Consider the following 14,452-nt stretch of genomic DNA (forward strand, 5'->3'; position numbering starts at 1 on the left):
CCCAAACGGTGGGTCTGTGGCTGCAGAGACCTGAGGATCTGTTTGCACCTCCCGGGGTTCCTGATGGCCCCGAGCAGCCTCCCTGGGCCCCCCACCCGTGGCTGGGTGCTGCGTTTCAGCTCAGCCCAGCCCTGCTGCAGCCCTGCTGTGGCTGTGCTGGGCTCCAGCCCTGTCCCCTCTCCCCTGTTCCTGCCATCGCTGCTGGCAGTGCCAGCTTCCCTACAACCTTTCCCAGCAGGATGCAGGGGGCCTGGTTTTGGCTGATGGGGTCCTGTCTTGGTTTGAAAGACAGGTGTCTGTGGAGGAAGGCAGGAGCCTCCCTTGAAATGGAAAGTGCAACCCCCTTCCCTCCAAATTATTATAATTTTGAAATCAACGGGCCTTCAGGCAAAGATAGGGGGAATAGGAATGACAGTTCCTTACTAATATATATATATATATATAACAAAAGGCAGGGAAAAAAAAACAACCCACTGGTTTACACTGACAGAGTCAGAACTACAACCTGACACCCTGTTAGGGTGGCAGTAGCAGTCCGATAAGATGCTGGCTGCAGTCCTCCTGAAGCGATGGGTGTAGTTCTGTGGAAGCAGCGATGAGGTAAAAGAGTCTGGTCTTCCTCCGAAGGTCCAGTGGTAGGTAGGTAGCTCTTGTCCTCTGGAACTCCAGTGGGGGGAAAAGCTCCTCTGGGAATCCAGGGGAAGAAGGCTGCTAGGGTGTTGGAGATCTCAATTTTTATTTAGCATGGACTGCTTGGCTCCTTCCCCCCGGGCGGAGCATCTCACCATGGGATGGGGAGTCGTGAGGCAGTTCCTTGATGGGCCATGAACAGGAGATAGCCCAGGAGCGAGTTCTCGATGGGTCAGGCGATAAGGCATTGTTGTGCCCATGAACAGGAGATAGTCCAGAGGGGGGAGGCAGGGAGCACCGCCCCACCTGGTCTCAACAGCTCCTGAAGATGGTAATAGAATACTTTTTTTTTTTTCCCCCCTTTTGGCACATTTTACACTGTAACCTGGGACAGGTCCCCAGAGGCACAGGGAGAATTTCGGGATGATTCATGGCCGAAGGGGACCTGGGGAGGAACCTGTGGCTGCAGAGCCCCCACAACCCCCTGAACGGCTGCCCCAAGTGCTGCGTCAGCTCGGGAGGATGATGCCAGAGCTGAAACAAGGGAGCAGGGGGGCACAGTGTCCCCTGTGTCCCTCTCCCCCCGGAGTTCTGCTGTGCCCCTGCACCCCCCAGCAGCTCCTCAGTGGCCCACACACACAACATGGCCAAGCTCTGGGCTGGCAGATGCGTGGGGCCAGCAGCACCACACACCAGAGATGCCGGGGGCACCCGGGAAGGGAAAAGAGGGGCCTGGGGGGGAGAGGGTGGGCAGCAGCATGGGCACGTGGCTGGGACGCGTGGGGATGGTGAGACAGCTGCCACTGCTGTGGGTTATAAAAGGGACGAGGGACCCGAAGGCCTTTCCCCAAATAGAACAATTTTCCCTGATTGCCACACGCCGCAGGGCCACAAGGGGACAGGCAGTGCCGGCCGTTGCCCCAGCCGTGGCCTCTGCCCCAGGACGGGGGGGGAGGAGGGGGGTGGCCCAGTCCACAGCCCCCCGCGGGCAGCAAAGGCTCCGTGCCACTGCCATGGGAGTTTCACATCATGGCATCAGGTCCCTGTCCCTGCGGGACCCCACGTGGCAGCGCATCCGCAGGGGGATTGTCCAGACGCCTGCAGCAGGGGGTTGCTCAATGTCCCCGGAGGGTTCACGCTCCGAGCGCGTGGCAGCAAGGAGCGGGGACAGGTGACGGCCCCGCGGCAGCACTGCTGCCTGCAGCGGGGGGCAAGGGGTGGCCCCACTCTCCCGGTGCCCCAGAAGTGGTGATGTCGGAGGGCTGGGATGGAAGGGTCAGGAGAGGCCCCGGGCACCTCCCCTCCTCACCACCCTGCTCCGGCGAGGGGACGCAGCGGGACCCCCGGCCAGCTCGGGCGAAGGCCACAGGGAGGCTGGGCCGGGACAGATCGCCCAGAGCCAGGGCCGCGGCCGAGCCCCAGCTGGGCCGGAGCCAAGCCTGGCCCCACGGCCGTCCAGCCCGGCCTGGGGCTGGCGGGAGAGGACAGCAGAGGACAGCAGAGGAGGGACGGGCCGCGGCACCACATAAAAAGGCCTCGGTGGGGACGGGGAACAGGCGGCACCGCGAGAAGAGCCCAGAGCAGCTGCCGGAGCCGTGGGAGCGGGGCCATGGAGCAGTACTTCTCAGCCACCCAGAAGATGGAGCAGGAGGTGATGTTCCCCAGCCTGCTGCGAGGGGTCTTCCCGCAGCAGGAGGGGGCGGCCGCGGCCGCGGGTGGCCACACGGACCTCTACGAGCGCTACCAGCTCCTCAAGGCCATCAAGCCCGTGGTGGAGAAAGGCCTGGCCGCCGTCACTGACCAGAGCCCGACCAGTGCTGCTGCTGCCGACACCGACGCGTCCTCGGACGACACCACCACCACGGATGCCCAGCTGGAGGAGCGCCTGTCGCACCACCTGGCCGGCTTGCAGCAGGTCCTGACCCACCTCACCAGGGACACCAACGCCCTCACGCGCAGGTACAGCCAGATCCTGGAGCAGATCAGCCCCAGCGAGGGGCAGCCCAGCTGGTGACCCTGCCGCGGCCGCCAGGTAAGAGCTGGGGGGACGCAGAGCCCAGGGGCACTGGGGCAAGGAGTGGCGATGTCCCCAGGGAGGTTCCCCTTGCTGGAGGGCTGGGGAGCTGCTGGGAAGTGCCTTGAAGTGGGGACTGTCCCCTCAAATGCCGGCAGATTTCCATCTCTGTGCCAAAGGAGGGGACACATCCCATCCCTCCATGCAGAGATCCCGGGGGTTCAGGGTCTATGAACCCAGGTCGGGAGGACCAGGTGTCTCCCTGGGATGGCCTTTGGGGTTAAGGACAGCTGCCGTTGCAGGATGGGTGTTGGTGGCACGAAGGAGCGGACGTCCCCATCGCTGACCATCACGGACTCTTCCCCAGCCCCGCTCGCCCTCCCCGCACCGTGGCAGCTGATCTCCCGGGGCTGGCACCGCACGCCGGCGACGGTTGCGACCACCAGAGAACCAGATGGCGCCTTATCCTCATAGGAAGAAGCATCTGGTTGGGCTGGGAGGTGCATCGGAAGAGCCGCTCACCCTGTGCCCTCCTCTTTATTTTCAAAGAGCGGCATGAAGGCAGCGGCGCTGTGTGGTGGCCCTGATCTCCGACAGTCCCCTGCGACTGCTGAGCCCTTTTCCAGCTGGTACCTGGACTCCGAGGGGCATTTTCCCCAGTCTTTGCTAATAAAACAAGCCCTGTGAAGCCATGGCCTGTGTGGTGCTTTCCCCTCCCTGGAGCCCTTGGGGAGTGCCCCAGCGTGGGGCAGGGGAACGCTGGCTCTGCTCAGAGGGGTTTCTCCTGCCATGATGGGGAGTTTGAAGGGACAAAGAATCACAGAACCACAGCATGGTTTGTGGTGGAAAGGACCTTTAGAGACCATGTCGTTCCAACCCCCCTGCCATGGGCAGGGACACCTACCACTAAACCAGGTTGCTCCAAGCCCCATCCAACCTGGCCTTGAGCACTGCCAGGGAGGGGGCAGCCACAGCTGCTCTGGGCAGCCTGTGCCACTGTCTCACCACACCCATCATGAAGAATTTTTTCCTGAGACCTGCTGCTGTGCACCCAGAAGGGAGAGAGGGAGGCATCAGCCCACGTAGGACAGAGTTACCAGGTTCAGGGTCCGCTTCAAGTGTCTCCCTGGAGGTGTCCCTGCACTGCTGGTGCTGCCCTGTGCCCCAGAGCTCCCTGTGCCTTTCTTCTGCCCATCAGAGTTTCTGCCCCAGAGCTGCCCTAAGTGGGGCTGAGCCTGGGGCCCACCCCTGAGGGGCAGCGGAACTGCAGGTCTCAGCCCTTCTGGAAAGCCACCACCCCCAGTTTCCCAGGCCCATGTCCAGGCTGGGGTTACGTTGGAGGTTCCCACCTCCTCTTGCCTCTTCAGGAGTTGTGTCCCAGCTGTGAAGACCACGTTGGCTTCAACTCATCCTTCCCACAGGGTGGTCATGGACCCCAGCTGCCTGTGGCCGAGTGGCCAGTGGCAGGGTGGGGGCTCGGGAGAGGGGCTCTGGCAACTCTGCAGCTCCAGGAAGGATGGCTGGGACCCCTCTGGGAGGGGACAGCAGCTCGGGGCCGGATCTGGAGATCTCCCAGACCTGAAACTCTGGTAGACAGGTCTGAGCAAGGACAAAGACAGTCCTGGGGGATTTGGCGGCGGGGGGTGGGGGGAAGCAGAGACATGGGGGGGAATTTGACGGCAGGAGGTGCCAGGGATGACATGGGGACACTTGGGGACATGTGTGTGGTGAGGTTTTCCCCCTTCCAGAACCACATCTGAGGTCATGCTCCCCACAAGGACGGTGGGTTGGGGGGAGGCCTGTGACTGCAGTGACCTAAGGATCACACCGCACCACTGCCCAACAGTCTGGCTTTTCTACAAAAGCAGCTGCCAAGGTCCAAGTCCCCCAAAACATGGGCAAACACAAGTACCCAAAGCCAGTCTGAGGACTTTAGAGCAGGTCTGCCCCCCATGTTGCTCCTCATCCCTGTCAGCATTGCAGCCTTCTGCCTTATCCAGAGAAAACAGAGCATGAGGAGGATGCTGGGAGAGACCTAAGCCGGACGGTGGCCATGGCAATGCCACCTCAAGTTGGGGCATGATGGCACAGGCTAGGGGAGAAGTGGAGCTGGAAGATGGACATGGGGTCTCCAACTAGAACAGGCTGCCCAGGGAGATTGTGATTCTCTGGAGACATTCAAAACCCTCCTGGATGTGCTCCAGTGTGACCTACTCTAGGTGGTCCTGCTCTGGCAGGGGGGTTGGACTAGACGATCTTTCAAGGTCCCTTCCAACCCCTGACATTCTGTGATTCTCTGATTCTGTGATTCTGTGTGATTTTGTGACACTGTTTCCTGGTGAGGTGAGGACCATGAAGGAGGTGATGTCCCTCTGGTGGCCTACCTGCCTGGAGCTCAGGGACGGGACTTACATCACCTGCAGAGGATGGTGGTCACAGCGAGGAAGGCCTGCGGTCACCTCCATCAATGGTTTTTAGCTCAGGCTGCACTCTGGGCAGCTGGAGAGGCTGGTGGTGCCTCAGGGAAGTATCGCAGTGGGACATTCGGGGAAGCGCTCACCACTGTTGCTGGACGTGACTGATAAGAGATGCAAGATGTTACCAGAAAAGGTCTGTGACGTGGGGCAGCTGGAAGGACACGCTGATGACTTCTGGGCCACTTGCAATCCCCCAGGTCCCTCTCAGCCAGCTGGCCCCGACCCCGCTGTTCCACAGACAACTTCTGCCTGCTCCGATTGCAGGGCGTTGCGTCACGCTGCCCCCGGGGAACGCGTCAAGCCCCGACGTTGCCCTGCTGCTGGTCACCGCTTTCGGGCATGGGTGATAAGAGAAGCATGATGGTCACAGAAAAGGTCTTTGTCCTCGAGAAACCCAGCGCCGGGCCCTGGCAGGACGAGGGCAGGCGAGGAGCTCAGGCCCTCTCAGGCGTGGCAGGGGGTGCTGGCTCCGCGCTGCCCTGGAAAGGCTCCCGCCGCACCGGCACTGGTGCCGCCCCCGCGGGGAAAGAACCTTTTCCCTTCGCACCATTGAAGCCAGTCAGGATTGCAGCAGTTTATTGAGCTCTGTTTAACGGCACCGAGTCAGGCAGCAAGCGGTGACCTGGGCACACAGGCTCAGGTCAGGAAGACAAGAGGGAAAGCACAGTTTCGACCCATTTTTGACACTTCGAACACCCTCCTCTACCCAGTCCCAAGAAGTCCCAACCACACAACGCCACCACCCCCAAGGCTGGCTGGGCTGCCAGCACCCCTGGCCCTCCCAGAGGGCAGGTTCCCTGCCCCACACCCCTGCCTTTGGATTCGGGGCGCTCTGGCCGCAGCCGTACCCCCTGCTGCTGCCTGTTGCCCGCTCGTGCAGGTGCCGGGGGAAAGCACCCCACAGATTCACACCCGCCCACCCCAGCTCTGGCTCCCTGGTTGGCCAAGCTGGCCATGAGCCATCAAGGTGTGCTCAGGGCAAAGATGGCCACCAGCCTCCCGGGAGGAGGTGGAGGGAGGGGATCCTTCCCCTCTGCTCAGCCCCGGTGGGACACATCCAGGTGCTGGGTCCAGTCTGGGCTCCCCAGTGGGAGAGAGACCTGGATGTACTGGAGAAAGTCCAGTCAAGGTCCATGACGGTGATGAAGGAGCTGGAGCATCTTCCACATGAGGAGAGGGTGTTTGGGCTGGAACTGTTCAGCCTGGAGAAGAGGAGGTTCACGGGGATCCTCCCCATGTGTAGAAAGACCTGATGGGGGGTGTGGAGAAGGTGGAGCCAGGCTCTTCCCAGTGGTGCCCAGTGACAGCACAAGAGCTGATGGGCACACACTGAAATGCAGGAACCCCCCTCTGAACATAAGGAAAACACAGATTTAGTTTTTTCCTAAAGCTGAGGGTGGTCAAACACCGGCCCAGGCTGCCCAGAGAGGTGATCGAGCAGGCGATGGACTAGACCATCTCCAGAGGTGGCTTCCAGCCTCTCCAATGCTGACTCGGGCTCTCTCCCTGCCTGGTGCCCCTGTGCCATCAGCCCAGGAGCTGGCTGCAGGCTGCTCACAGCTTCCCACTGGCAGGATGCTCTGCCAGGCCTGGGGGCAGGTTGGGATGCTGGCGGGGCTGCTTTTGGCAGTGTCCAGCGGGCTTTGACTCCTGCCATTGCCCCTCCAATGTCCCTCCCTCACGCTGGGAGTTTTCGAGCTTCCTTTCAGGCTGACATCTTCTTGATTTTAAAAGTCCCTTTTATAATTCCCTGGTCACAGTTCAATCCAGCTGATGGTCATCTTCCTCCTTAACATAACCAGTTTGTGGCAACCCCCCTTCAAGGAAGTATCTCCTGTTCATTACCACCACCTTATTTTAGCAGGGGTTGGGTTGTGTGAGACCTCCAGACCAGTCCTGAAGTAGGAGTGTCTGGGGCAGGGTGTATGGGGACTCGCTGTCTCTTGACAAACCCATCACTTGTTCTTCCTCCCTCCTCAAAAACACTCAAACGAAGGCAGGCTTCCCTGCAGGGTGGAGACTTCTGACCCTGAAGCCCAAATGTCTCTTGGGGTCTCAGGTGGCTTGGCTCGTCCTCTGCCAGCCCCAGCTCCCCATGGTCCCTGGTGCACCGTAGCTGTGGCCACAGCAGAGCTCTCCAGGACACTCAGCACTGCCCAGAGGTCCCAGGGCTGTGTCGACCCTGATCTCCACCCAGCCCTGCCAGCGCCACCCCTGTAGGTCCCCTCTGCAGAGGCCTCCTTGGGATGTCCTCGGGTGGTTTGCTGCTCCCTGTTGGTGTTCCAAGGGTCCGTGGAGGTTTCCCGTGGCGCTGCCTGCAGCCTGCCCACGCCAGGCAGGGGATAACTAAAACCCAACCAGACAGGGTCCGGAGCAACCGCTTGAGCAGAGCTGTGATTCCCTGGTCACTATTTAATCCAGCTGATGGTCATCTTCCTCCTTAACCCTAACCACCTTTGGGCAGGGCCATCTTCTACTAGCTCAGGGCAATCAAAGCCCCGTCCAACCGACCTTAAACACTTCAAGAGATCCACAATTTCTCTGGGAAACTTTTTTACCGCCCTCAGTGTAAAGAATTTCCTCCTTACGTCGACGGCATTGGCAGCAAAAGCCGGTCCCCGTTTTCTGGGCAGAAAAACACATGGATCCACTGAACGCTGTGGAGAAACGCCACAGGCTTGTCAGGTTTGACTTGAGCAAAGTAAAGCAACATGTTTATCACGCCCTGGATAGAACAAGAACCAGAGCTGAACAACTTGCTCATCTGGAGAAAACCAGCCAAAGGATAAGAACGCTGGTATCTGCTTCTGCCTCCTACAAACCTTGCGAGGGGAGAAGGGAAAAGGGAGCCTTGTGGCGGCTGTTTCGGCTAAAGAGGGAGGGACCAAGCAGAAAAACAGCTTCAGCACAACGCTCCGAAGGCTGCGATGCCCTGGAGTGAAACCTTTGCTTAATTATTTAGAAAATTAGTATTACAGCTAACAGCCCTGCTAATGTTCATGAGAACTGGAGATCATGCTATACGTACGTGACTATGTCACCCAACTCTCCGCCTAAATCGTGCTCTGCCTAACTCATGGGAGGGGAAACAAGGAATTAAGAGAATAAAAAGAGGAGAATAAGGGGGGAAAATGGGGAGAAAGGGACTGAAGACCTAGAAGAGATGGTTGACAGGCTGTGCTCTTCTTCCACCCAAAGTAGGGATGCCTCCTTGGTGAGAACACCCGGGAAAACTGGGCCGGCGTTATTCTAGGATGTCAGCACCACTGCGGCGAGTGCATGTCCCACCAGCAATTCTGTTACTGTTACGTCTGTCGCCTCAATAAACGACCCATCTTTGCAACCGCGCGAAACTGGATTCAGTGAACGTCCCATCCTCACTGCGAGGGCGACAACCGCACAGACACGAGGCGCGTGCCGGGTGTCCTGGTTTGGGCTAAACCAGAACTAATTCTGTTTTAGTGCTTTAACTTTTCAGTTAAGTCTCTTCTAACTAACGGCATTTTCTGAAACAGCAGCCTGTTTTTCCAGACAGTGACTGCTTCTGGCAGCGATAACGCCTGAGGTTTATAGTTCGTACCAAGGAATGGGACGCAGAGAGGCCCTTGCTTATACTTGTTCTTGTAGCGACCAAGGTCACTGCTAAATCTTGTACGCTGTATTGGGGTGCTGGGAGTGAAAAGGGTCGCCCCTGCAGGGAGGAGCGAACCGGACAGGTGACCCAAACCTGACCCACAGAGTGTTCCACCCCATGGACGTCATATTCAGTGCAAAGCTGAGGCGTCACCAGGGTCTCTCTCTCTCCTTCGATGGCCGACACCTGAGGAGGACTCTGTCTGTCCTTCTGTCGTCCATCCCGACCCGTGTGTCCCTGAATCCAGTGCCTGAGTCCAGCTCCTGCATCCCGTCCCTGTCTGCTGCCCAGTCCAGCCTGGGACTGCCCCAGTGCCAGCTCTGCAGTGTCAGTGGTGACGTATCATCATCACTGTGGGGGGAGCTGGGTTCGGTATCGGGTTTGTATCTATTTGTACATATTGTATAGATTTCATTATTTCCTTATTCTTATTATTATCTTTTATTGTTATTGTTTCATTAAAGCTGTTTTAGTTTTCTTTTCCAAACCGTAAAGTCTCTCTCTCCCTTGTTCTCTCTCCTTTTCCCTTTTTGGGAGGGAAGAAGGGTTAATAGAGAGCGTCTGTCATTCGTGAGTGGCCGGCCCAGCCTCAACCCACGACAGATTTATTGGCCTCAAACCGTGACACCGGGGGACGTGGGTCCCTGTCCCTCTAGCAGAGAGGAGGGCGCACGAGGGATGGGCGCAGGGCCACAGCAGCGCCTGCAAACAGAGCAACACTCACAGTGGCAGCAGCCTCAACTGGGAGAGCTTCGAGCTCCGGACGTGCTGGGCGCCCTGCAGTGAAACTGAGAAGAGCTGCAGATCCTTGGCGTGTCTGGAACACGTTTGGGTTGAGTATCCGGATTTGGGAGCCAACAAGCAGGTGAGAGAGGAGGAAGGTTGGATCCTGATCCCCAGCAAAGAAAAAGGAACATGAGGATGCACAATGAGAGAGGGAATTAATTAGGGAGAGCATCTGTTTTCGCCAGCGGGACAGAAGTCATTTCACAGCAAGACTTTGGCCACAGTGCCTAACAGCGGCTGGTCCAGAGCATGTTCAAGGGTTAGAAGAAACTAAAAAAAGAAGAATTTACATAACTAATTTCTGGGGTTTTTTTATAAGCTATGTACTGCATGAACAACCTTCCATTTTCACAATTAAAATAACTGAAAAAGGGAGGAATCCAAGTTATTACCCTATTACAAGCACCAGCCGCCTCCTGATTGATAGACCATAAGGCAACAGAAGAACAAATAACTAAACACTAAGTATTTAATCGTAGCTTTTATTACATGAAAGCGAGTCATGGTTCATTTTCCAAGCAATGGACGGTTGAATAGCTGCAGCCAGCCCGCCGAAGTTCTCGGTACGGAACTAGTCCAGCAGATGCATCCTGCGACGCGTCGCCGCTGGAGAAATCCTCAGCGGACTGGGTGGAAATCCTCCAAAAGCTCTCCTATCCTTTTCTTTTCTACAAAAGGCAAGGGGTGGAGTTGTGAAAACCTGATCAGCGTTTGACATCGACTCTGAAGATTTTTAATACGAAGCCTTAAGGTTAACAAAGCCACCAAAAACGTGGGTTTTGCTACCAACAGCGAGCTATTAGCTCGCTGCACGAACTAAAGACGTAACTTCTTTTCCATAGGCCCGACCTGCAGATCCCCGCAAAGAGATCTCGATCCTAACAGCTCTTTATTTCTACAGATTCCTTCTGAAATGGCGCCACGTGGATTACAATCCAACAGCCAGAGTCACCTGACTGTATTTTATTAGAAAACCAACAATTTTCACCAAAATTGCACTGCTGGGCTTAGTGACTACGTTTAGGAAGACTCTCTTCTTCACCAAGGCTCTGAGCCGACAGCACTGCAGTTTTCCTGCCTATTTGTGCTGTTTTCACCCGCTCTGCTTATTTTCTGAACATTCATCACACCATTTTTGAGTCAACGCGTGCCGCCATTTTACAAGAAGAAACAGTAAAATGGTGATTTTACAAGAACAGGACCTCTCATTTCTAATTTGTTTCTCTTCAGTGGCACAAGCTTGGCCTATACTCTATTTTTTTGGCTCTACCATTTTTATATGAAAACATGCTGTCAGGAGGAAGAGTTGGTCGTCAAGGCAGCGGATCAGCTCCATAAAAAGATCTATTTTCCTATCATAAAATCCTTCATACTGTTGCAATTCAGAACGTGAATAAGCAGGGGAGCTAGCAGCCAGCGTGCCTTGCTAGAAAAGAACAGATTCTGCCAGTGGCCCAGCAACACCTTTACAAACATCAGCACTTGTTAACTGGTACGTTACGGCAGGCCAAGGTCTTTTTTTTAAAAATACCACCGTGCAGCACCTGCTGCCTTGAAGTCTTCCGGGTGCTGCCTGACGTACTCGAACAGCTCTCTGTCCACCTTGGCGTGGATGTACTCCGCACGCTTGGTAAGGTAATAGCCAACGAACCACCCCACGGTGGCGAACAGGATCTGGCGGTGAACGCCTGCAGCAGGAGGAGGAGGAGGGATGTCCCCATCTCAGCCCATCTCCCGGTCCCAGGTGGCCCCCTGCTTTCTCCAGCCACCACTCTCTTTAGCTCCACGTGCTCCAGCTCCTCTCTCCCTGCTTCGCCCCCATGGTCGGCCCCCTCATGGCCCTACAGCACCCTCACTTGCAGACCTCCCATGGCCACTTCCCACTCCTCAAATCCCCTCCAGCCCCATACAATGCCCCTTTCCCCAGCCCCCTCCGATTACCTCCAATACCCCCCCGCCAGCAGACCCCTCACCTCAACACTCCCTCCCATTCACTCCTGCCCCTACCACCCACAGAGTCACTCCAAATCCCACAGAGCACTCCTTCCCCCCACCCCTTCAAGCCCCTCATCTTCCCCCTGCCCCTATATCTCTTATTCATCCCAAAACCCACATACCCCCTTCCCCAGCCCCTCGCCTCAGGGCTGTCTCCCCTTCTCCCCACCCCTATATCACAGAGTGACCCCAAGTCCCACACACCCCCTTCCTCAGCCCCTGTATCACACACAGTGACCCCAAATCCCACACATCCCCTTCCCCAACCCCCTTCCTCAGCCCCTATCTCACACAGACTGACCCCAAATCCCACACACACCCTTCCTCAACCCCTGTATCATACAGAGTGACCCCAAATCCCACACACCCCCTTCCTCAGCCCCTATATCATAATGACCCCAAATCCCACACACCCCCTTCCTCAGCCCCTATCTCACACAGAGTGACCCCAAATCCCACACATCCCCTTCCTCAGCCCCTATCTCACACAGAGTGACCCCAAATTCCACACATCCCCTTCCCCAGCCCATATCACACACAGTGACCCCAAATCCCACACATCCCCTTCCCCAACCCCCTTCCTCAGCCCCTATCACACACAGTGACCCCAAATCCCACACATCCCCTTCCCCAACCCCCTTCCTCAGCCCCTATCACACACAGTGACCCCAAATCCCACACATCCCCTTCCCCAACCCCCTTCCTCAGCCCCTATCTCACACAGACTGACCCCAAATCCCACACACACCCTTCCTCAACCCCTGTATCATACAGAGTGACCCCAAATCCCACACACCCCCTTCCTCAGCCCCTATATCATAATGACCCCAAATCCCACACACCCCCTTCCTCAGCCCCTATCTCACACAGAGTGACCCCAAATCCCACACACCCCCTTCCTCAGCCCCTATCTCACACAGAGTGACCCCAAATTCCACACATCCCCTTCCCCAGCCCATATCACACACAGTGACCCCAAATCCCACACATTCCCTTCCCCAACCCCCTTCCTCAGCCCCTATCTCACACAGACTGACCCCAAATCCCACACACCCCCTTCCCCAGCCCCTCACCTCAGGGCTCCCTCCCTTTCCTCCTCCCCTATACCCCTCAGAGTGACCCCAAATCCCACATAGCCCCTTCCCTCCTCCCCCCCCCCCCCCCCCCCAGCCCCTCACTTCAGGGCTGCCTCCCCTTCCCCCCACCGCTATATCGCACAGTGACCCCAAATCCCCCACACCCGTCCCCCCCCCAGCCCCTCACCTCAGGGTTCCCCTCACCTCAGGGCTCCCCTCACCTCAGGGCTCCCCTCACCTCAGGGCTCCCCTCCCCAACCCCTCCATTCCCGCCCCACCCAGCCCCGCCGCACCGGCTCGGATGACGGGGCGGCGGTTGAAGCCGTTGTCCAGCAGTGCCGCCACCCAGCCGATCATACCCAGCCACACCGACCCCTTGTTGACGAGGGGAGGCGGCGGCAGCGACCGCGACTCGTCCGGCAGGAACACCATGGCGGCCGCCCCGCCGAAGGTGACCGGGCGGGGCGGTGCGGCACCGCGCTCCCTCCGCCGCTCCCGCCGCCGCGCACACGCGTTCCGCCGCCTTTCATCCGCTTTTAGCTATTTCACCGAAAAACCGCCCCCACCCCCCCCACCCCCCCCCCCAGCCCCTTGGCTAACATCCCCCCCCCCCCCCCTCCGAGAGTCGGCGGCTTCGCGGGGATCGGGTGGGGGGTTCCCGCGGCCCTGAGGCCTCTGGGGGACGCGGCTCGGCCCCCACTGCCCGGGCAGGCCAGGCTGTAGTTAAACCAGGGGTTTAATTAATTAAATCAGGGAGTTAATTAAACGCCCAACATCAAAACCGATTCGTTTTTAGAGCCCTTCCTGCCAACAAAGGCCGAGAGCTACCGTGGGGTTAGTTTTTCTTTTTTAATGGCTCTACAATCACCACGGCACCAGTACCAGGCCCGACGTAACCATTGGAAAACACTGGATTCCCAGCCTCTTTCCTAAAAAATGATCTTTTAGCTTTTTTCCTTTGGGCTGTCCCCACTCCCTAGTGGGCGATGCCAAAGCTGGAGTCCTCAGAGGATTTTGCATTGACTTACGGAGGCACTGCTGGAGCAGAGCACGGAGCAAGGTCTTTTTTGGGATATTACTCTTAAGGCACCAGTAGAAGGGTGAGCACGGTGGATGCCCTACGCTTCCCACGGCTTTGAGGCACAGACCGAACGTAGAATACAGCTGGAAGCAGCGCCAAGGCACTGCCAGCAGCTAAAAAGAACAGGGCAAAGTAGTTAATGAAGTAGAAAAATCAGAAACTGTGAGAAAGTAAGGAAAACCAGAGTGAAAGTCCAAAAATGAGCTCATTGGCTGTGAAAAGTTTAAGTGTCTAAGTTATTTGGTTACACAAATGGCCACAGCAACTACTCCGCTGCCCACCCGCCGTCCTAACAAGAGCCACACTCTATTTTAACATCCAAAATATTCAAAGAATGCAAAGAGCACAACCATCCCATGGGCTATGTCACGTTCTTCAACTAACATGGAAGAAAGTTCAAGAAGTACTGGGAAAAAACCCCAGAAATCCACCCCTTCTCCCTTCCCAGTTTCACCTGTCAGCACTGGTATGCAAACCAGACCCCAATTTCTAGAGCAAAATCTTTTAGGGACAGTGGTGTAGGGTTTAAAAAAGTACAGTGAAGCTGTAGGAAAGCATCATAATTAAGGGTACGTGATTCTGCAGAGGCAGAACACAGTATACTTCCTCCTCAATTTACTAGAGGAACTGGGGATACTGGGTCTCTTGTCACAGTTGCAGAGTTTCACATGAATAGCAAATAAATATGATTATCCAGCCACATTATCTGACACATTTAATGGTGTTTAAGAAATTCCTTATTTCAGAAGCTGCTTTAAT

General features: G+C 56.9%; 2 protein-coding genes across 2 annotated transcripts; one reads left to right on the top strand and one right to left on the bottom strand.

Annotated features, from left to right (window-relative positions):
* The first annotated feature begins 2,239 nt into the window (after positions 1-2,239).
* On the top strand, positions 2,240-2,644 carry LOC147416169 (thyroid hormone-inducible hepatic protein-like). The gene has a single exon (XM_086481658.1). It carries the CDS (start codon positions 2,240-2,242, stop codon positions 2,642-2,644), a length of 405 nt encoding a protein of 134 aa, XP_086337784.1.
* A 7,359-nt stretch (positions 2,645-10,003) lies between these two features.
* Positions 10,004-13,052, bottom strand: NDUFC2 (NADH:ubiquinone oxidoreductase subunit C2). Its single transcript, XM_086481659.1, has 3 exons — positions 12,906-13,052; positions 11,086-11,229; positions 10,004-10,209 (listed from the first exon to the last, which is right to left on the bottom strand). The coding sequence occupies exons 1-3, from the start codon at positions 13,042-13,044 to the stop codon at positions 10,160-10,162; spliced, it is 333 nt and encodes a 110-aa protein (XP_086337785.1). The 5' UTR covers positions 13,045-13,052; the 3' UTR covers positions 10,004-10,159.
* Positions 13,053-14,452: the final 1,400 nt, after the last annotated feature.

Source organism: Leptosomus discolor, chromosome 1 (genome assembly GCF_034619465.1).
Source record: "Leptosomus discolor isolate bLepDis1 chromosome 1, bLepDis1.hap2, whole genome shotgun sequence".
Classification (NCBI taxonomy): domain Eukaryota; kingdom Metazoa; phylum Chordata; class Aves; order Leptosomiformes; family Leptosomidae; genus Leptosomus; species Leptosomus discolor.

Excerpts from the sequence above, each read along its gene's own strand:
- LOC147416169 (XM_086481658.1), top strand. The coding sequence starts at position 2,240 with ATGGAGCAGTACTTCTCAGCCACCCAGAAGATGGAGCAGGAGGTGATG.
- NDUFC2 (XM_086481659.1), bottom strand. The coding sequence starts at position 13,044 with ATGGTGTTCCTGCCGGACGAGTCGCGGTCGCTGCCGCCGCCTCCCCTC. Across the intron at positions 11,230-12,905 it reads CCGCCCCGTCATCCGAGCCG|GCGTTCACCGCCAGATCCTG; the intron begins GTGCGGCGGGGC and ends CTCCTGCTGCAG. Across the intron at positions 10,210-11,085 it reads GGAAGACTTCAAGGCAGCAG|AAAAGAAAAGGATAGGAGAG; the intron begins GTGCTGCACGGT and ends TGCCTTTTGTAG.